The sequence below is a fragment of the Lepidothrix coronata genome, unplaced genomic scaffold (assembly GCF_001604755.1).
Source record: "Lepidothrix coronata isolate B3197 unplaced genomic scaffold, Lepidothrix_coronata-1.0 Scaffold165, whole genome shotgun sequence".
In the NCBI taxonomy this organism is placed as follows: Eukaryota; Metazoa; Chordata; class Aves; order Passeriformes; family Pipridae; genus Lepidothrix; species Lepidothrix coronata.
The window spans coordinates 1,358,259-1,381,666 of NW_016690345.1; the positions used below are offsets into that span (position 1 = coordinate 1,358,259).

At 39.0% G+C, this 23,408-nt stretch overlaps 1 protein-coding gene across 7 annotated transcripts in view; it reads right to left on the reverse strand.

Annotated features, from left to right (window-relative positions):
* Positions 1-23,408, reverse strand: part of KANSL1L (KAT8 regulatory NSL complex subunit 1 like) — a 58,669-nt gene that overhangs the window by 29,715 nt on the left and 5,546 nt on the right. For 3 of the 7 annotated variants that reach the window (XM_017829519.1, XM_017829517.1, XM_017829520.1), the window contains exons 2-5: positions 21,513-22,630; positions 7,865-8,006; positions 3,972-4,169; positions 1,105-1,226 (exon numbers count right to left, since the gene is read on the reverse strand). In XM_017829519.1, coding sequence (XP_017685008.1) covers positions 1,105-1,226; positions 3,972-4,169; positions 7,865-8,006; positions 21,513-22,600 — 1,550 coding nt within the window. In that variant the 5' untranslated portion in view covers positions 22,601-22,630. Of the gene's footprint in view, positions 1-1,104; positions 1,227-3,971; positions 4,170-7,864; positions 8,007-21,512; positions 23,407-23,408 lie in introns of those variants that run through there. The other 4 variants (XM_017829522.1, XM_017829523.1, XM_017829521.1 and 1 more) reach the window with 3 other exon arrangements.

A 23,408-nucleotide genomic window follows, 5' to 3' on the forward strand; every position in this document is an offset into this window, starting at 1 on the left:
TTCCTCCACATTATCTGTAAACAACTGATACATCAGGAGCATGGATATTACACGACAGGACCCCCTTCATCCTTATATTTAGGGCAGAGTCACAAAATTGCTGTGGAACAGACGGCAGCTAAAGAAGGTGCCCATCCAAGCTGCTCATTATAATCCCTTTGTGGGAGGCTACAGCCTCTGCAGCAAAGCTGCTGACACAGACGGTGTGGCCAGCTCTCCTTGGAGCCGGGAGCCAGGGAATTACATTGTGCTGCACACTGCCATAAACACCACAGCTCGAGCTGGGAACAGTTTCTTCATCCACCTGATCTTAATTAAGACCTGTGAATACCAGCAACCCCTCCATCCTCAAAAATCACATTACCAGTATCAGGAAAAATATCCAGCGTACCCAAGTCTTTTGTAAGATAGAACTGTAGTCAATCACCTTAAAGCTGTTTTGAGACTAATACTTATTACAGCCTGTACTGTACTTACAATCTCTGAATAAAGGATGGAATTACTTTGAGTAAAAGATGGACTACTACTGAGAAACATTCTTCTACAATATTAATTTCAAGCTACAGTCATCCTGGAAGGTATGTCCATTCAGAACAAAAGACCTCAAATGGGAAATAGTATCTCCAGATTCCTGAAAATGTAGGTGGCAAAGACAAATTTGGCCTTCTATTGAAGACTGATGTGCTTAAAATTAATGGCACTTGCCACCCTGACACTGACCCATGCTGGGACACAGGAGACATTGCTTATGTACTCTCCCAATCTAGTTTGTCACTTTTCCAGAAATAAAGCTGTACTCGCTATGACAGAAGGCATTAAGTCTCAATCACAAGCAGTGTGTTGCTGTACTCTTTCATTACTTCACAAATACATTCATCTTCCCAGTGGCTGCAGTTACAGTGGCTGCATACTTTTATGATGTCTCAAAGAACAACACAAAAACCTACTACTTTCAAACTTATAAACAAGACTTGACTTCTCTTGAAGCTTACAGAAAGCAGCTCTCTTTTCCTGATTTAATACTGTAATGATTTTTAGTTCCATCTACATAACTTTAACAAAGGTTATTCTCAAAAAAAAAAGGAGAATTACACTGTCACCTACCTGAAGGAGATGCCATTGACCAGCTGTCTGTGCCTGCAGATCTTGGAGGAAAGAGATGAAGAAGCTGGAGACAGATTGAGTGGAGCGATTAGGCTGCTGATGATTTCACTCAGTTGTGCACTCTGGAAATAAAAATTAAAAAAAAAAAATGTAGTCAGACTTTTATCCAGACTCAACAGCTCAAAGGCCCTGGGGTTTTGTTGATTTCCTGCACAGGATTCCAGTCATATACATCATGGAATAATCACATTTAGTTTCTTCTTGTGAATAATCAACTGTTGCATGGTTTTTCTTTCACAATTATTATGTTCAACTACACCAGAAAAACCAGGAAAACACCAACGTAACCCTGACAACCTGCCAAAGACATTGTTTATACATTTGAGTAAGTAGCACACAAAACACATTAGCAATCTTACTACTGAAACCAAAGGTTTTTTAAAGGGAAAAAGAAACCAGAACACTGCACAGCTGATGTTACAACAGCTGCAGCCAGAGCTGGTAACTGGCCATTTGACAAGCATTTCACCAGGGGGGAAACAAGGTCAACTGTCTATTCATTGTACATTTTGTTCACTCAAAGTATTTTTCTTCTTAAAAGAATCCTCTTCATTGCTCACTGTACTTTGACAAAGGTGTTTTTACAAAGGGAGTGTAACTACAGAAGGACTATTATAACCACAGATAAAATGAATAAAATATTCTGGTATCCTCAAAAATAGCAACAAGAAGACCCCCAAAAACATCAAGACCCGGACTTTCAGAACTGCCCCAAAACAAATGCAGCCAACTTGTTAAGACTAAGAGCTACTGCTTGCAAAGCAATGAATTGTGGACTGACACCAGATAACATTTCGCAATGATGTTTTTGTTTCAGAAGTCAGACCTTAAAGGCAGACAAAAAACATAGTTTTCTTAGAGGAAACTGTGTTTTGCATACTAAACAGAAATTAAATGTATCTGAAATTGCATACTTCTTTTTTAAAAAAACTTTTACATTACTTTGTTGGATTTTCATTCAGAACTAAGAATGTTTAAAACATGCATTGCTAAAGGTTACCCAGTAAGCCTTCCTCACATTTTCATTTTACATTTACATTTCACATTTCTGCAGAAAGGGGAAGAAAAACTTTTTTTCCATTTTATTACAGCTCACATATTTTCTGTTCACGTTCAAATGATGCGATCGGGTGAAAATTTCACATCAGAATAAAATGCTCAGGGATGGATATTGAAGCACAGAAACAGCAAGTCAATTACAAAAGGTCTGGACAAAGCAAACGAGATGCCAGTAAAATATTTAGCAGATTGATTTAAAAATCTCAACAAAATTCAATCTGTAAGGAGAAAAGTCTCTATGACATATAAAAGCACAAAAACAACGGCAGACTTCCAAAACACAAGGAAAAACATACATGTTTTTTAGAAAACTTGGAAAGCTCTGAAAAGGACTTGAAAACAGTATTAATAAAAATTTCCAGCCTCAGTCACTTCCATTCTATACGAGGGTTGTTTTTGTTCACAAGTAAAATTATTTTTAACACAGAAATATCTTAACAACAGACTGAAGAATCCTGTGGGAATATCTGTGGATGTACTTCAGCCTACAGCATTGTTGCTCCCAATACTGAACAAGAAGAAACTCAGACCCTCAGATTTAAGGCTGATTTACAGAACTGGTAGTCAAAAAGGAAATCAAACCCCAGAGCCTTCTGTGGTGTAAAGGGAAAAAATCTGATGTGATCTGTGACATGCGTTAAATGAAAAACACCTTTAATTCCAAGTAATTTTCAGATCATCAAAGTTCTTGGACCAAGTTTGTAGCTACTTGGGGACCAGGAAACACATCACTACGACTTTAATTGTCAAATGCCTTACTGAAAAGTGTGTTTAATTCCCCAAGCAACCACTTAAAAAGGGGCAATTTACCACTTTCTAAAAATGCTCTTTGGTTTACCTTATGCAATTGCTGGCACTGAGCATATAAATTTCCTGTTTCATTGCTTCCCCACTCCTGCCTGTGGTGGATAAGATCTATCAAACAGGGGAAGCATTTTAAGAGCAAGAAAGTATGATTATCAAATAAGAAAAATTGGCACAGAGATTCACTAGTACCTAAAGCTACTTTTATCCCATTGAAAAAAACACGTGGATAACAAGGAATTTATGTGGAGCAGAAGAGCAACATATTGATGCCCCACAGTGGCTTTGTCATCTTTGCTTTACACAAACTGCATACATTCATTCTGAAAACAAATTTCCTGTACCTCCTTCAGCAATGTGATCCTATCACGTTCTTTATGTACTTTCAAGCAAAAGAAAACCCTGCTGGAGTCTACATCATATTCCCTGGAATTAACCTTGGAAGCTTTTAAAAACAACGAAGCAGAACCCCCCTCACTACTACGCCTCCGCTATGCCTGTTAAGTACCTGGAATTCCTCAGCTTGGAACCTGATTCCCGTGCTGCCTGAGGAGGCAGATCAACAACCACATTCTGCTGGTTTTTTTTTTTTATTTCAAGTGCAATGTATCTCCACTGTCAGCTGTGTGAGTATTTCCTGAAACAACCTGTGGCAACTCTGCACTGACCCTAACTACAAAGCAGAGGCAGGTTTGTGGATGGCTCTTGGAGTTGTTATGTGGCCGCTTGAATGGAATCAAAGCGGTGACACAGACACATCAGAAATAAAAGGCTAATTTGTAAATCTGGTGTACAATGTAGTTATTTAAGCCCTTCGATTCATCAGCACCCCCTCTCAGGACTGCAAAATATCTTCCCTTTTGGAAGTCATCACCATGGAACCTGCCCTATTTCTGCAGTCAATCATTTGGCTCCACTGACCGTTCCATTCTGTTTTACTTTACCTGTTTTTCTATGTTTCGTAAGAGCAGAGTAGGACTGCTGGGTGACATTTCAAAGTCATGCTCCGGCAAAGAATCCTGTCTCTCAACGGCAGCTTGCGAATTCCCTGTGGCGTTTAATAAAGCTTCTTGGTCTGTCAATTGTATTTGCTTCTTCAGAATGTCTTTTGGAAATGGGAATTCTTCTAAGATCACCATCCCCTAGACAACAGCAATTGAACACAGTTGGTTGACAACAGATTAACCTTCCTAAATCACTTTTAAGGGGCAGTCAAACCTGGCACGTCCCTCTTAAATCCTCCCAATGACTTTGGAACACTTAAACTAGATTTTAAAAACATTTAACAGCTAAAATATAGAAATAGTAGGCATTTTCCTTAATGAAAAGCTGTATCACTTTTGCTATTCCTTACAGAAGCAATCACTCCAGTGTTATACCACTGTTTAAACATCTGTGCCAAAATTCAAATCAGAAATTCATACTTATTAGAGTATTATATGATCCTTTGCCACTGATTTAAGATAGCTTCTCTGTAAGAAACAACCTCCCTTTGATCTGAAGTTGGTTTTACTCTTTGCAGTCAATAAATTTTGCAGAGGTATTTTAAAGTGCTCTATTTCTCTTATTCCTATCCATGTTTTAAGTAAAACATCAAGGCAGTTATTTTTTATGTAGTGGAGATTATGCCATTCAAAACAAAAGCCTTTTACAATTTAATAATTTTCTTTAAGGTGAGATTTTTTAGAGTTTCATAATTAGAGGTAACTATCCTAAACATTCTACCAATCTCATTACTTTTCAAGGCCATCTGCACAAATGTGGTATCAGACGTGGTGTAACATCTAGAATGCCACCTAACAAAATAAATATAACTTTACTTGGTAAGGAAATAATGGAGATTCAGAAATGGAACTAGGAAAATAACACCCCTATTGAGTTTTCCACATGGCAGAGTAGAAAAATAGAAGTGTCAAGTACAATCCTAGGTAATGTTTCAGTTGGTTTGTTTTAAAAATTTAAAATGTTAGACAACATACAAGCAAAAATAACTTTGTAACAGTCAAACCCAGTCCTCAAATAGTCCCTTAATTTGCCATTATATTGAGTAAATAAATTTATTACTCAGAAAAGGCTATCAAACCTCTCTTTTTCCCAAGAGAAAGAAAGTACTTGCTTTAAAGTACTGTTACTCAAATATCAAGCAGATATTGAAGGAATGGGACCATTCAATTACATTGCCTCAAATTTGTCTTTCTAATAAGAATATTCCACTAAACCCAAGGAGCAAGGAAGACTGTCATAATGTAAACAAAAGGAAGCCCTATTATTATTTCTTTAAGCAAGACAGACCTCACCTAAGTTGTGGCTGTGGAAAACTAAGGATCCTGTAGCTCTACTCAGACTTTGACTCCTGCCTCAGCAGCCACTTGCCTTAAAACATGAAAGCAAATCTCAAAGAAACTTCAAAGGGCAGACCAGGAGAAAACATGAAATTGTCCTGTTCTCACCATGTCTCTAACTCATTCCCTTGTTTGAGTTATAAATTCAAAGCCTCAAACAAAGATATTCTCTAAAAACAAACAAAAGTGATTGAAAACTTGCTTTAACATCCAAAAGGGGCACAGAGATTCTGAATGTCCATCAAATCAATGCCAGATTTTCCACACAGGTGGTTTTCCATTTCCAGCAGATGGACAGAAATCCAGACAGAATTATACCATGGGTAGTGTGTTCAAGGAAATTCAAGTAGAGATCTAATTTTTGTTTGCCCCAACAGGAGGACAAGGTACCTTAATAGCTTTAGACTCCGTTAGAATTTAGAATCTTTAGGTCTTTTTAGTAAAACAATGACAGGTCATGACCACAGAGAGTCTAGAAAGTCTAAAACCCAAATTCTGAGGTCAGAGGAACAGGAAGACACACATGAAAAGTGGTGAAAAGAGGGATGCGCACACACACATGCTTCCAACGGAATTTTATTTTTTGAAGTTGCAGAAACCTGTTTACCAAGCAAGGAAAGAGAAAAGCCAAAAAGGAAGGGGAAAAAAGACAGACTGTATGGAAAGGGAGAGATGGAATAGGCACAGAAGAGGAAGAGTAAAGAATTAGAAGTCTAATATGGACTATATGGGAATTATAAGTTAAGTGGGTTACAACCAGCAGGCTTTGGCAATGACTGCCCTTCCTCCCAAATGGAACTGTTTTGCAGATATAAGGACTCAAAGATCCAGGGCTGCTACTTCTGTGTGTGTAGAGGTGGAGAAAACACAATGTAGTAGGCCAGGAAACAGCCCACAATTTACTCATCTCCCTTCCTGTTGCGTTATAGTGTTCCAGGAGTGGCATTTTGCTTGAAATCATTGTTCACTGGCTCTGAATCACATTTTTTTCCACTCAAAACACATGAAAAACACTCTGAAACCATTAAACACAGCGTACAAATTCTAATGATATTCTGTAACTCCTTTGCAGCCACTAAAGGAAAACAAAGAGCTCTTCTATCAGCCCACTTGTCCTTCTCTAGCTGCTGCATTGGTGTATTGTAAACATGTACACGAAAAAGTCCCATCTGAAGAAAATAGGTGCCTTCTTTCATCATGGGACACAATGCCAAACACTGAATATCACAGCTGGTAAAAGGGGCATGAAGTTTGCAAAAAGGAATGTTCCTAAAAATCTCCACCAGGAGGATGACTAGGCTCCAAGCCAACGTACCACCTAATGTGAAGAAAATGCTTGACTAAAAGAATGTTCTTCCTCTTATTCCTCTGATATTTATTTCTCCATCTCCTGTAGCTCATCAGATCTATGACATCCTAAAGGCTGACAGCTTTTGGGTGTAAGAGTATGCCTGTTTCTGGTATTTAGGGCTACACTAAAACATGGGCATTCTCACCCACTACCAAAGTACAAAATCTCCTTTCAGTTCTGTGGGCACACACTGTCCCAACAAAGGCTTTCCAATTCTTTGGTAAAGAAAAATCTGACTGGGGAAAAGTTGGATATGAAAAGAAAGGCTTTGAGGGCGAAAGGAGAAGAGGGAATAATTTTTCTTTATGTGTTTAGAGGGAATTGATCTCTGGGGTGATTCACCTCTCCTTTTAAACTCCTTTTCAGTCTCATGTTTAGCCACACCAAGTCTGAAGCATCTTCTGGCTACTCTCAATCTGTGCTTATCTGACCTCAACACAGACCAGACAACCTACATGAGGCTCATCAATGGCGAGTTAAAGCACTCTCTTCTAAAACCCCTCACTATCACATCACCAGAATTATCACAGGTTTGGCTTCTTGTACATGAGAATGACCTGAGGAACCCATTAAATAGATAGCTAGGATTACTAATGTTTTAGGAATGTCACTTTCCCACTGTCTAGCCAGTTCGACTTACAAAAACTAGTACATGAGTTACACACATTGGAATTTTAGTAATAATTAATCCTTGACCCGTTCAAAACGCTGTACAAACATTAACTAGCTAATCCTCAGAATAAACATGCACTGCAAGTAACAAAAAACCCACCCTGGAAAGCCCACAACACAAAAATGAATAACCAGCCATCACACCTGAAAACCAAATCTCGCCTCTTCTGCAGGGGGAAAAACTAGTGTGATAAATGAGTACTTTGTGCTGGGCCCCTGAAAGCCACAAGTCACTAACTCTCTTAAACAGGAAGGTACAAGTTCCCAAGTCCCAGTCCCATACGAGTGCCTTTAGGGTACAACACTTTTTAGCTCCTGATGTCTTTCCCATGAACTTTGCATGCAATAGCCTGCACAGACACAAGAAGTCTAGGGCAAAACAAACAACAAGAAGGAACCCAATAAATAAACACTACAAAAAAATGATCAAAAGATGATTTGAAATGCCCATTGATGAGCTTACAGACAATACCTTGGTGGCACGTATCTGCCTGTGAAGGTCAGTTAGTTGTTGGATTTTGTATTCTAGTTCTGAAATCTGGGCTTGAAGCCACGTCCAACGGCTGCCAATTCTAGCTCTGTCTGCAAGCCACTTCCATTCAGAAGTATAGCTGCTGTGAAGACAAAATGCTGGTTAGTCCAAAAATAAAGATAACCACATTTGCACAAGAACATTTTTGACAGCTGCTCTGCCTCATGTTGCAAGCATCTCAGTTGCTTTCAGAAAATATCTGACTATACCCATCCAGTTTCACATCAGCTTATTCCTGTAGCAACAGAACTTGCCCAAACCAGTAGAATTCATGTTCATTGGCTACTCCCAGACTAAGCTAGTTTTCTGCTCAGGATTATAAAACTCAGAGCTGGATAAACTACCAAACTGTATCAGTTAAGGCTGAATACAGATGTGTAAGGAATCCCAGTAATTCCATCAGCAAGAATCCAAACTCTTACACCACACTCCCTCCCACAAGCTTTCACAAACACTGTTTGCTAACAACTGGAATCTAATAAAACACCATCTAGCAATGACCAGCTAGATATCAGGTCACTGCCCAAAAACTCCAGCTAAGTAGTTTAGATTTCTTTTATTCAAGCTATTTTATAAATACAGCGGTGTCAGTTTAGTATAGTCAGGTCACTATTACTGTTGATTAAAATAGGTGTATTTTGTAACACAAAAAATATGCTTCCTGGTACTTGATATTGTGATTAGCTTAATTTTATGATGCTGAATTCATCACTGGTATCAGCAAACATTACTCAATTTACCTATTAAACAAATGAGTGGTAACACTCAACAAACAATCTTAATATTCAATAAATTTAAGCAAGAGAAAGACAATGCAGTATTTTAGCATACAACTTCCACTACTATCCTACTATTATCTGAGTTTATTAATTTACAGAAAATGACTAGTGTTTTTTTTCCCAACTGAAGCTGACAAGTAGCTAAAAGAACTGTACAAACAAAATCAAATTTCTGGGAAATAAGGGCTTTTACTCAAGTTATTGGGAAAACTACTGGATCTAAATCCTGGATGACACTGTACTTAAGTTCTGCACAGGCAAAATACATGATCTCCTGTTCCCCAGGCAGGGAGGAGCACTGAAGTATCACAAAAGATACCAAAAAAAAAAGCAGATGCCAGTGAATTGGTGCAGGAACATCACAGAAGTGTAATTGTTTCATGCAAAATTTTGTGTCAACTACCTCAACAATGAAAGAAAGATAATACAGCACCCTGGGAAGATGGTAGACATGTCCTGGCATGAGTAAAGAAATGCCAAATGTGAGAATCCTAATATTTTCAGAGCAAAGACTATGAAATACAATATGACTCAAAATTTCAGAACTTGCAGTCTCCTTAAGCTATCATAAATAGTAAGAATAGACAGTATATCACCTCTAAAATACAAAATGTCTTCCTTTTAGATAGGACATTGAAATGTCCTATCTAAAGCCAAATTCTATGTGGAAGTAATGTGGACTATCATCAAAAAGAAATTCAAAGAACTCTATTTTCTCCTAGGAAAAAAAAGGCATATGAAGTCATCTTGTGAATATCTATTTTTCTGACAACCCCTTTTTATTTCTCTTTGTTTTCCCATTATTATCAGCAAAAATAGTCCTGGTGACTTATGCTTTAACCAGGTCTTCTGAACAAGAACTTCTCTGGGATTGACAGCTTCTGCATGTATGTGCTCCTGGAATTCATAAAATACACTCTGCAGGGAAAGGGAGGGAATCTGCATTCCTAGTTTTCAATCAAATGTGTTCACACAAGTGTGGTGGCTGGAACAGCTAGGATTTGTCTTAGGACCCTGGGCTGGCAAAAAGCTAGGTCTAAGAAAGAGCTGCTTAATGAGGCTGTTATAAATCCCTCAGTTAATCATTTTATCAAAAAAAGTTAAAGAGGAATAAAGAGGATAACTGAAAAAAAAAAACAACAGGTTGGGTTGAGGTGCTTATTTCTGCTCCTTTCTAAAAAAGCCAACCAAACAAATGAACTATGAAACCCCACAAATCAGGACATTGTAATAAGAAAGCCCAGGAAAAAGGAAATAAATCACAATGACATTTCCCTCCCAAGCCAGATGAAACAGTCTGGGGAGAAAGGTGAGCTACCCTCAAACAAATTGAGGCAGAAAGCAAATGAGGAAAAAAAGAAAAGTGCCCTGTACACAGCTGGGAAACCGGAAGCAGAATGGAAAGGGCCAGAGCTGGTCTTATGTCCCCTACACTGCATGAAATCACCATGGCATAAGGGAATCCATAAGCAACACCCAACCACAGCTGATAGAACCAGGACAGTTAAATGTTAAGACAAATAAATTATATCCTCTGTATATTACTGTCTTACATATAAAACAATAAACTTCTGCAAAGCTACGTCACCAGTTATTTTTCAAAAATGAGTTTGCATTTTTTCTTTAAACACAATATTAAATCTTGAATTAATTGATTGCATTCACTCTTAAATACCTTACGTACATTTTTGCTTTGTTCTAAAATACAAGTATTTCTTAAGGCTTTAAACTGTACTATATAACTAACAGGATTTACTTACACCATGTAACAATGTCCTTAGACCCCACTCTAAGGAAAAGCTTCCACTGAACTAAGCACAAACATTTTAAGCTCAGGCTTGGCCTGAGCAATTTTAGCTTCTCTCTCCTGTCAGCCCAGGCTGCCCCATGGCCATTGCCTGCATGAGGACTTGGGCAGCTCCACGGTGACACGGATTAGAGAGCTGCTCCTCAGTAATTTCAAATTCAGAGGCAGGGAGAAGGGAGCAAGTTTAGGTCTAGATCCCTTTCCCAGTTTTAATGCCTTGCAGACAGGATAAGAGGCAAGACCACTGCTGAACTCTGTTCCCATTCCTGTCACTCATATTTGTTTGATCTTGCATTATTTATTTACCATTTTTTCTTCTAAGTCTATTTCTCTACAAATTATTTAGTAAAGCTTCCTCAGAGGAAGATAAAATCACTATAAGCTATGCTCACATTCCTGAAGTGAACTGTTTGCATGCAAAGTAGTATGGTCACTTGAGTGACAAATTACAACCTACTATTGTAAATTAAAAAAAAAAATCATTAAAACTCGCCCATAATCTGTTCCTGGGATGCTAGAGAGTAAAGCTCAACATTCACTCAGTAAAGAAAGCTGTTTCAAGGTGGCTCCAGATAATTCATTAATTCTGCAAATCCAGAGAAGAAAAAAAAAAAAAACAAACCAAAAAACAATCACAAAGAGTTACAAAAATAACCAGGCCTGTTACTGAAGGAGGAAGTCCGAGCAGGTGCTGAAGTAGAAGCTCCTGCTCTGGTTCTCTGTTGAGAATGAGAAAAGAATAAAGAAGTTTCTGTCTGTCCCACTTCCTGTGTGCTCCTTTTGCAAAGCATCTCTACTTTGTTTCTGCCCTTTCGACTCTAACATCAAACATCATCCACAGGAATTCCAACGTCATTCTTCCGCTGGCAACTCGATACAAACCATGTTACACTCACAAAGTTTCTCCTGATCAGTACTGTAGCACAGTGGAATATTAAATCTGCACGTAAACTTACTGGTCTTGGAATGCCTGAATGTGCAGATGATCTCCTGCATTCATCCAGGACTATTAGAATTGGAAGAGAACAGACAATAAGCCTGAAAACAGTTCATAAATGATGAAGGAGAAACACAGTGGTGTTTAAAACGCAAAAAAACCCAGAGAACCTGGGATTGATAGTGAGTATCCAGCACGGTTGACTCAAATAGGTATGGTGAGCACAGGAAAGAGTACTCTGGAGTGCCCACAGCAAGATTCTCCACAAGTATCTTATATCCTGAAAATTAAAAGGAAACTAAGGCCTTTCAGCCTTGTCACTCCCAGTGTGAACAAGTAACGTGCCCTAACGTGACACACGTCTGCACGGACAATGACAGGATGCTTCCTGCTAAACAGGAAAAGAGCGTGCTTGCAACAGACCCACATCAAAACTCCAAAAACTACGTTTGCCAACCCAAAACATAGTCTCCTTCCAAAAGGTTTCAAAGAACACCAACATTTTCAAGTTACAACATTCTTAAACATGAACAAGCCGGAGACTAAGGCACCTATGTAGTGTGGGTGGGAAAAAAAAGTCTCCAATTCCAAAATTCTGCAATTAAAGTAAGAACGGTAGTTGTTCCTGACAACCCCTCACACTTACATTTCCATTCAGTCTCTTCACAGAGTAAATGCTGCTCTTTCTGCCAGGTGATGTTCCCTTCAGTTAATCCACATTTTTCTGGCATCCAGTTTTCAGATAATTTAGTCCTAAAGTGACCTCTACCATCCCTGCTGGTTCATCTTCTCCTCTCACTGGGAACTCCTGGGCTATCAGAGGCCAACTGCCAATCACACAGCAGTGAAGTATTTGGGAGCAAGAAGCAGCTCATAAACCACAGAAAGACTACCCTCAGGATAAAGAGGAGGGAGTTTTCACTGCTGGGAGTCAGTGAAAACAACAGCAGAAGTTTATCATTTTTGTAAAGGATTGATTTCTGGAAACTGAAAAGCAAAAAAAAAATCAGAAGTTTCTCCAGTTTTTAAATCCCACCATATGACTCACCATGAAATTCATGAGACTTAAAACACCGGAAAAAATCATACGTCCCCCAGTTCTCCTGGGAAGCTCACTCGGTTGTACAAAACCACAAAATAGTTCATACTGTCCACATGGCACTCTGTCACAAATGCTCCACCACTAGTATGGTGGGGGGCCCTCCAGGACTGGAGTTGAAAGACTGTGAACTTCCTGAGCTGCCCCTAATTTTACATTAGCATTACAGTCAGTTTTCCTGTGACTACACATGGTAATGCTTAAAAAGCAGCTGGCCTGAATACAAGTATTTTCTTGCAAGCCATTAAGGTGAGCAAAGGGCTTCTGATACTTTCTGTCAACATGCCCACGAAATTCAACATGTCCATTTTTCTTCTCTCTACAGACACCGACAGTAAATAAGAGATTACCTATGAAGACTAGATGACACTAAATGAAACATTTAAATTAGCTGAATTCACATATGTAGTGCTTGTATTTTAGATAATTTTATCTCTATTTTATTTATGAGATAAAAGTGCCCACTACCAACCAAAATTTCCAACACTTGTAATGGCTGAACAAGCATGTCCAACTATGAAATGACCCGTAAAAGCTTTCTCAAGGACTAATTCTTCCAGCACACCTACTCAATGTTTGTTTTCAGAATGAACCACCTTCAGTTGCTGTTGAAGTATTAATTCCCCTGGATGAGTTAACTGTTAAACCCATAATAACTACATAATTAAAAAAAACAGTGAGTGCTGTTTTATGAACTCGATCTCTTCTATGCATTCCAGAGTACAAACAAGATTAAAACAAACTGTAACAAATTCTGTCCTCTAGTATTATAGCTGATCAACACTACACAAGAAAACACTATTTACTGTGACAGTTCACTCTGAACCTTTGTTCAGACCGTCTAGGAGCAATATGCCACAATATGCACCAAACCAAACTCTGCACCCCCCACTTTCCCCTCCAATCAATTGAGGTGAGTTCTCTGTCACTCAAAATTATCCTGTAATCTCTGTGAAGATCTGCAGCGAGGTTATTCTTCTGGAGCCTCTGGGGTTGCTGTTTTCTTTGGTGTTTAACAGAAATTTTTACCTGGCAGACATTTTCCTCTGAAACGTCACACGGCTTCCCAGCAGTTCTCCCTCTCATCTACAGACATCAGCAACTGCTCATCACAGCAATTCCTGGCACCTGTGCTTGGCCCCACCATCTCTGACACACTGAGGCCATTTAACACTTTCAGAATGGCATCCAATAACATATGTTGATACTAATACACAACACACATCTTACCTTCCCAAACAAAAAAACTGTAGCCAGCTGAACATTTCTGCTATGCCATCAGGCCTGAGGAATTTACACAGTAACACCTGAAATTATCAACCACAGCTGTGATTTTTCCCTTGAAGAGAAAATTCACAGTACAGAACCAGAGTGGGTGTGGGGGGAGAAATTAAGTAGCAACAGAATAAGATTTTTACATCTTTCACAAAAAAGCTTAGAAAGGACAGCAGGAAGGAGAGAAGAGGAAAATCGGTATTTAGGGAAAAAAGCCTGTAGAAGAAAACTGCAAATATAGAAAGGAAGTCTCTGCGCTTGGATACTCTAGCAAAGAAGAGATTTCATAAGAATTTCACACTGGCACTCTATATACTCCCTCATCTGAGAAATCACATCTTCCAAACTCATAAGATGCCACAGCCAGTAATTGCCTTCTACAGGGTTCCTGCAAAGAATCACGGCTGCTACCAGGTTTTACATTAGAAACTGAACTGTTACACTTGCACTCAATTGTTAACTCAATTTAGGGCTCAAAGAAGAAATTAGAAATTCAACTCCTTAAAAGAGTATTATCTGTTACAGCGTTGAACTTTTCCAATGGCTGGCTTCAAAACCTGGTATGTGCTTTTCATCTCCAATTCTGTTTACATAATTCTTTAGAGCTGTTAATGATAAAAAGACCAAACTGGTTGGTGGGGGTGGAGTCAGTTAAAATATTAACTGCCCAAGAAGTAAAAACCTGCAAAAGGTAAACAACCAGCACAATTTCCTCTTAATAAATAAAAAACCCCCCACGCTGCAAATTGCATATCTGCCAATGCCTTTTGTTAAAAATATTTTTTTTAAGATTCCACTGAGGTGCCCCAGCACCTCAGCTTCTTCCACAAAACCTCAGCACACTGTACATCAGTCCAACAGGGAACAGAGAAGCTGGTAGTGCTAACATGCAGAGAAATTTATGCACGTTCATTTCTTCAGGATGTTCGTGTTCTTCAGGAACAGCAGGGCTGCCTGGAAACAAGCTTCTTTTCTTGCCTTTGAAATGGCACAACATCAATAGACTAACAACAAAACACTAGGAACACAGGCCTAGAAATTCTCTGTAAGTATTACACAACTGCCCTTGAAAAAGAAATCAAGAAAGCAGTGCTAAGTCTGCAGTCCAAGCTCAACACAAAATAAGGCAGAGCTTATAAAATACGTTCCTTTAAAGATCTGTGCAAATGGGTTGGTTCCAAAATTTGTACAGATATATAAGGAAAAGGTGGGTATGGTATTCATGTAAGGTACAACTCCAGCTTGTAACTCATTATATATATATTTAGTATCAGATTTTAATGTCAAATTGATAAGAAGCATATTCTTTTTTGGCTGCTCTGCAGGGCAGGGATGGAGTCCCTTGTGAGGTTAAACCCCGCGATTCAGTCTGCGGGGACAAGGCATGGGGAGTACAATGAACATAGGTTTGAACAGTTTGATGGTTTTGTGTTTTGTAGGAGCTTGAGGTTGAGTTTCACTGGGTTTTACTGCTGCCCAGTCTACCCCCACGGGCTGGGAGGAATCTGAGGTTACAGTGCACATATATTCAAACACAGACCTTCAGGTTTATTTTTTTCCAATACCAGAATCAGTAATTAAAAGTTTGTTAACTGAAAATGAAATTGATTTAAATTCCTCAACAGAAAAAGTCTTCTCACAACAGCTAGGCAAAATGTTTGGATGAAAATAAAATAATTTAGAGCTATTTCAGTTTATTAAAAGAGAGCACAGGTCAATATATTTAAATCCAACATCTAAAGTTACATTCCTAACCCATATTTAGCAGTATGAATGAAACCCTGTTAGAGGAGAGCAGTCCTATTTTGGGAAGTCTTTATGCACACTTTTTACTTCATGTGAAAAGGAAAGCATTTAAATGATTTCCTGTATCGGGGCCCAATTTTCAAAGGCACTGGATGCATATCCCTTTGAAGTAGATTCTCACAAAATCAGTGTTAGCTATAAACCAAAATAATGCTGCCCTCTCTTCACAAGAAGTTATAAAGACAGTTCAGTGTTGTTTGTAAATGTGCCTTTTAATTAAAACAAACACATTTCACGGCTTAGCAAAAGAAAAAAGCTAGCCATAAAATGCTGATTCATCAGCAGTTGACATCAAGCACCAACTCTTCTTGTCTATAATTTAATTAAGCATGCAAGGTTATATGCATACACATATGTGCCTGCCTACTAGATTTGCTACTCTACTATGCTGATTGTGTATTAAACAGTTATTAAGGAGAGCAATGCCAAGTTTTTATTTAATATGCATTCAGCACCTATCTAACTCAGAAGCTTTGACATTCCCAGGTCTAAGATTCCCTTGCAGGTTACAACCTGTCAAAGCTTCTGTCTTTCATTAAAACCTTTCAGTCTGCCTTCAGCAGCTGCAAAAATATTAATGCAATTACAGGTTAGAAATTAGGATCCTCACCCACAAGAACATTACTGTGGTAATGTAAGAGGGAAGTCTTGCTCAAAAGCAAGTTTTTATTGCTCTACATGAGATCTCCAAAGCAAAACACTAAATGCATGTGGGACCCTAAAGAAGTTGTAAATCCATCTCACAGAAATCCAACCAAGTGAGGTTAAATATATTCTGAAATAATACACGTATCCCTAATGTGAAAATAGAAGGTAATATAAAGCTATCTTTTCTTTCCTTCCCTGGTAACAATTCTCCTCCCACATTCTAGTGATAGAAGCCAAGAATTGAAGGAATGGAATTCTTGAAAAAGCAACATATAAAACATTTTGAAATCAGCATATTATTAGCATCTATGAATTTATACTTATTCAAAAGCCCTCACATTAATTTCCTATGCAAACAAGACATTTCCTAGACTTGTAAACTAAATAAGCTTTAAAAACTGGAAACAATTGGGGGTTAGGGGTTAAGAGCAGTATTTAGTCCCGGCAGACTCTTCCTCCCCTTCCCAAACCCAGAATTCAGCTCTCATATCATGTACAAACTGAAATTACAGCTCAGAGCGGAAAATTAGGACCTGACCTTGCAAAACAAACAGCCTCCCTTTGAAACATGGCTCGAAGACATGCAATAAACCCCAGCAGTGCTGTCTATAGTGAGGCCTGCAGAACTGCATTGATATTGCTCAATTAGCTGTGAGAAAAAATGCTAGCAAAAATGGAAAATAACCTAGAACAAACAGATTAGTTCTGGAGATACCAGTCATAATATTTTCTTCCTTCCTGTATTCTCCCAGCCTTACTGCTCTCCTCCCCACCAAGTATTTGTACTAAAAGCAGATTTTCTATCTTCTCTCTTCCCAACTAGCAACCTACGAGGGAAAAAAAAAAAGAAAATAAAAAAGAAAAAAAGATTTACAATCTCTTCACATTCATTAAAAAAATTTTCCAGGCACAATAAACCCTGTGGGCATGGAAAAATATAACAGAATGTCTTCGTCAGGCTTGAGGTTGCTGGAGAATAATCAGTAAAACATGTTCAGAAATCAGAGGAAAAGCATGAAAACATTTCAGAGGGAAAAAATCCCACCAAATGATGCAAAAGGATTGTATTCGGATGGGGGAAGGAAGACTGGGGAAACAGGGCACAGGACTTTTCATGAGTAGAAAGAGTTACTTAATTTGCAGAAAAATCTATTGCAAGCAGCTTTTCCATCTAATCAATTAGGTGCATGTACTACATGGAGTGAGCAGCTGTGCCTTGCAAAGAACCCCACTGATGTATCTTTTGATTCTGGGAGATCACACACGTTAGCGTATACAGAAGGAAAACTCTGCACCCTGCAACTTTAAAGGTTTCCAAAATAATCACCTGAGCAGCAGAGTTCTTTGTGGTACACTGTACTTCTAACCACACCAGGAACACACATAAAATAGACCAATAAGGATGTGAAGTTGGCCTGGCCAGATACAATGCACAGCTCCTAGAGCAGAGCTGTGTTGTTGAAAAACATCTGAGTTCACATCCTCCCCCAGTTCACCTCGTTTGAAATTTGTGACCATTTCTATGGATAATCTTTCATCTTTATGAACCACAAAGATCAACAAGTTTCAAGTAAACTCAGCTGGTGAAATGTTGTCTGTGTTGGATTTCAACTGTTAGTTGTGAATTCCTGAAGAATTACTCATAGTCACCTTCATGATGCCCTCCTTGGCCCTCTGCCTGCCTCAAGTGCTAACACCCAGCAGGGAGCCAGTGAGCAGCACCGACCCTTTGAGAAACCAGAGAGAAGGACTACCATAGCCCCTGTGTGGTGTCTTGGGAATTTCCTATGCCCAAAGGATGGAATGGTACTAAAATACACTACAAATTACTGATGGAAAGTTGGTGCTTTGCCAAAGAAATCTTTCATGAAAACTGACAGGTTAAAGACATTCCATGAGCTGACAGCAGCAGCAAAATAACAAAAGTCCTGAAGACAGCGAATTGTTTTTTCATATTTCTTTTTAGCAAATACACAAAGAACAAAATGTGTTTTCATTAAGCTCGTGAAATGGCATGAGGCTTTCCAATTACTCCAGACACTGTAGAAGTTCAATAAGTACTGTGAGTTATCAACTAGAAGAATTGCCATCACCAGCAGACCAAGGATCTTTCTTGTCTTGAGGACAGAACCTATGTAAGGGAGGAATAATGGTCTAAATATCTAGTAACAGCTATTTGCAACTAAACAACAAAGGTATTGAAATAGATAGATAAACACAATCTTACCTGAGCAACAAAGCACTGAGATACAGCTCAGAAGAGCTTATGTCAACACTCATTGGGCAAAACTCTTTTCAGGATAATGACAATGAACAGGTTCAAAGTGCTAAAAATAGCTCCAGGTTTTTTTCCTAGTGTGAAGAATTGGAACCAGAATCAACTTCTTCCTCTTGATGGGAAATACACTGTTTTCAGGTAAAATTAGGGTAACTGCAGGTTCCTCCCCACTTTGCACATTGGATTGACACTCCTGCCCGCCCAAAAAGGATAAAAAGCACCCCAGTCACGTCAAAAACCAGTCACCAGCATGATTATACCCTCAAGTCTAATGTAGTTAGTACACTGTGATATGGGCAAAACCAAAGCATTCTTCCCATTAATTGCTGCATTATTAGAACATTATAGTATCTACAGTTACACATTATGAAGAATATCACAGACAAATTCAGTGTCAAAGTCCTCACTATGAAAAATTAAGTCACAGATGAGGAAATGAGTACTCTCCAACCCACATGGTCACGGGTTTTCCGGGAAGCACTTTGAGTCAATTCCCGAGTAGAGAAAGGCGTTTTGAAGAATGTAAATCTACTTAAGAGAAATAAATAAGGATGTTAGCTTTGTTTCTTTTGTCCAGGTGAAAGGCAATCCAAAAGGCCTTAAAGTGGCAAAGCTCAGGAAACAGCTGATCCCACCATCTGCACTGGTGAATAACCAATTTACCTTTGTCACCTAGAAGAAAAACGCAGCCTTTTAGTCACAAACACAAATCTTAGGAAGGTTGGAGAAATGAAGAAAAACATTCCAATCTGAAGATAATGATCCATCCAAATAGGACCAAACAGAAAACGGCCCGTCCTCACTGCTATATTAATTCAAGTATTGCCTCAGCCTATGCTCACAGACAAATCCTCTGCTTAAAACAAACGGTACTTTTAACTCTGAGCGAGCTGCCCCAGCAGCACAACTCAAACACGGGGGATTCTTGCCCTGCCAGTGTAGCAAGGCCTTAGCTAAGGCATATCACTAACCTGGTCACCACTGCACAGCTGTAAGAACATTAAAAAAGGAGGAAAATAAACAACCCACAAAAAAAGGGCCACACTGAGTCAGACTACAGACCCAGTTCTCCTGCCTCTTAGTAGTGGCCAAGATAAGAATGTTACAACAGGGCAGGCACGGAGGGAGCAGTGCTTCTCCAGAACACTCCCTTAGCTGCCAGCAACAGCAGCCTGGGGATTTCCTGAGCCAAAGGTGGTGGTTTTGCACTTAATAATCCTCTGTGAATTTTTTCATCAGTGCAACAAAGCAAACTGAATAATCCTTAAGTGGAAAGATAACTTAAGGAACTCAAAAAGCCACAAGAAGAAATAAAGGTAAAGGACTGGCAGGCAGAGTTAGAAACTCAACTGTCCCTGGCAGGAAGAAAAAAAGAAAACCTTTGCACAAAACTTTTGTCAAAGTTTTATACCATCCACTACCCTTCGAAAATCAAGAGTTTCTCAACAATTTTTCTTTTTCAGTTCATACAATTGAAAGATAAGAATCTTACAGGCAGAGCTATTACTCAAAAGTTCAAACATATCAACTAAGAACGTAGATTCTCCTACACTGGGAAGAGCCCAAATGATGGGGTTTTTTTCATTAAAATATTTCAAAAGGATAATTATTCTTTTGCAAACTCAAATATTTAGGGTGATCCTAACCTAGCTGGCGAGCCATTATGCTTTGGTTGGACTTCAGCACAGTACCATTCTGACAATATGTAAAAGGAAATGAAAGCTTTCTCATGTTTTCCAGGCCTACAGAGTCTAACAGAACTCTGTGATTTAAGAGAACAGCAGTGATTTGACACAGCCGTGCTAGACTGAAGCCATAAACGTGTAACAGGGCACAGCTCTTTTCCAATTTCAGAAGCTTCCTTGATTTCTTCTCAACATTACGCTTTTCAAGAAGCAGACCAAGAATAAGTGTTTTCAAGTATTTTTATTTACTTTTTTTTCTCTAGACACTCCCTAACAGCAGAGAGGATGAGATCAGTAAACGCAAACCTAGTCCTGACTATCGATGCTAGAAATGTGGGTGCCATGAAGCTCCTACTAAGCTGCTGTGTTTGTGTGAAGCTCTGTTGTGTCACTGTCCTATCACATACCAACAAACCTTAAGATGTGCTCTGGCTCTCCAGCTCTAGGAAGGGGAAAGCAGCTGTCCTTTCACTGCTTGCTAAAATTTCTGGACTGAAGAGATTGTGTTAATAGTGTAGCAAGGTAGAGGTAAAAAAATAAAAAGAAAAAAGGTTGTACCATCATCAGGGAACAATTTTATTATCTCATTCTACTACCCGCTGCTGATTTCCAAATCTACAATAATTTGTACTGACAGGATTCCTGCCAATTCAAGACAGTATTAGTTAAAACTCATTTCCCTCTGGTTCTTCATGAAAAAGATACCAGCAACAATAAGAACACCACTGCTAGCTACATTCCTAACTGCAGAATGACTTCAGTAAGTAAATTAACATTTTAAAAATTATAATTCAAAGAACCAGACTTTTTCAATATATAACTCCCAAATACTGGGTGGCTTGACACCTGCAACAGTTGACAATTTTTACTCATTATCACATCATAGTGGATTTCAAGATCCTAACGTTAACTAATTCTTAATAACTCCAGAAAAAAAGTAAATTATTTTCATACTGGCCAAAAATTATCATTTACAGCATTGCTATCACTATTTGATTTAAGCATTATCTGAGTATTGAATTATTAGCAGTACTAATGTAATGCGAACCGATAGGGTGCAGTACAAAACTAGCTCTCCACAATACAGTAAACAACTGCTCCTTAAATGCGTTAATTACAAGTTCTTACTTTCCCTCCCTGTCAAACCTAGCTGACACCATCAGTCCTGCCGATTTCAGTAGGACTGTCACACAAGAAGGAATGTGCAGATCTAGACCCTGCCATCCTGATTTATGAGAAAGAAGCACGAGTCTAAGCAGGAATTTAACACTTACGCTTCCACAGTTGTTCTTACAGTCTGTTCCTCACCATCTTCATCTGAACTGCTACATGTTGCATCAGAGTCCAGGTCCTTCTCCACGCGAGACAGCAGCCCTCCAGTAGACAGTGCAAACCCCCGGATTTCACCTGGTGCAACGGTAACTCCGTTCTGTACGTCCACACTCAAACTACTCTCCAAAGTAGTTGCATTGTTTTCTGGCCAACCTTCAGTGCACCTGAGGGAGTTACTGCTCAAAAATCTGGTTGGCTCATGGAAAAACTTCATTCTCTGAAGCTGATGTTTCACGAAGCATTTCAGCTGCTGATCACAGTGCTTGATAACATGCTTTGCCAGGAGCATTTGTAAACGCTTCTGAGTTCTTTTGGCGCGACTGATTTCCATTTGTTGCTTAGTGACACACTGGAGTAAGCGAGCATACACCTCCTCCTGGGTGCAGCTCAAAATCCCTTCTGAAGGCCCGTGAAGAATTTGGTATAATAAATCCCCTTTTATTGTTTCAGCGCAGACTTCCAAAGCCCTACCCAAAAACCCATTCTTCTTGTACCATTTACCATTTAAAAGTTGCATTTCTTCTGCATTACTGGATTCAGTTACATTTGAATCTGAGAGTCTCTCTGTTCCTGCTAAGTTCGGAGATGCGGCCTCTGAAAACATTGCCCCTTTGACCTGTTGCTCAGGTTCTGAGTGACTAATCTGACCAAAGGATGTGTCACCACCATTATGTAATGACTTTCTCATCTTGGAGCAGCCAGGCTCTCCTGCTTTCATTTGCTTACCAGTTTTGTTGCTAAACGCAGAATTTGTACTCATTAACAAGATAGACTGATAGCGCTTGGAGGCTGGTGGGGAACCAAAATGCTGTACACTGAAGATATCATTCCTGAGGTTGGGCTCAGCAGTGGGGAACCCCAGGACTGAGCAAGTAATCTGTGTGATGGAGTCCTCTTTTATCTTCTCTTCCACTGCTCTGGAATTTTCCATGCACAAAGCTGTATCAGACTCCATAGCTCTAGAGGACAAAGAAGGTGACAAGTGGATACCATGATCTTTTGTTGCTGCCTCTCTGAGGGCTGGTGTCATTATATCTACAGTAGGTAGTTTACAGCAAACCTGAAAATAACATGGGCCATGTAAATTTTCTCATTTTCATGACACAGTACAAATACAACTACAGTCTTAGACATTCCATTCTTTCAACATTTCATCATTATTCAAAGATTCCATAAAAAGGATGTTATCTAAAGAACACAGACTACACTCCCTCCCAAGTCAAACAAGAACACTCTCTTTTTATTTCATTCAGAGTTTTTCCACGTGCAATGAAAGCCTTTACCTCTCAGGGGAGTAACTGTTCATACCTCATTTCATTTCTGATCCTATCAGTCTGAGAAATAAGACTCAAAAGTTCAGGACTGTCATCTCACCTTGCCCAAACTGAAAAACACGACCATGAACAACATGACTGGCACTACCGGGAGAAACATATTTACTGTAAATCTATATAAAGCAAGCATTTGATTAATTATTATATATTCTCACAAATACACACTAGAAACCAATCATCAAGGTTAATGCTTTCAAAACAAAGAACTCTAAGCTCTAAATGTTTTCTAAAAAAAATAAAAAAAATCTTTCCCATGCCTTTGTATCCAGTTTTTTATTCATCAGGCACTGTCTGTGCAATTCAAACAAAATATTTTTCATAACAATTTGAGAAAAGACATTTTTCTTTACAAGTCCTTTTGCCTGTGGTTTGCCATTAAATGAAGGATTCCCAGACTTTGAGATCAAAAGACCAGCTTCAACCTTCACCCCTTCTTGCCAGCAGCTGTGCTGCCAAGTCATACTGCATCTGTTCCACAGCCTACACAGCAGGAATCACTGCTTT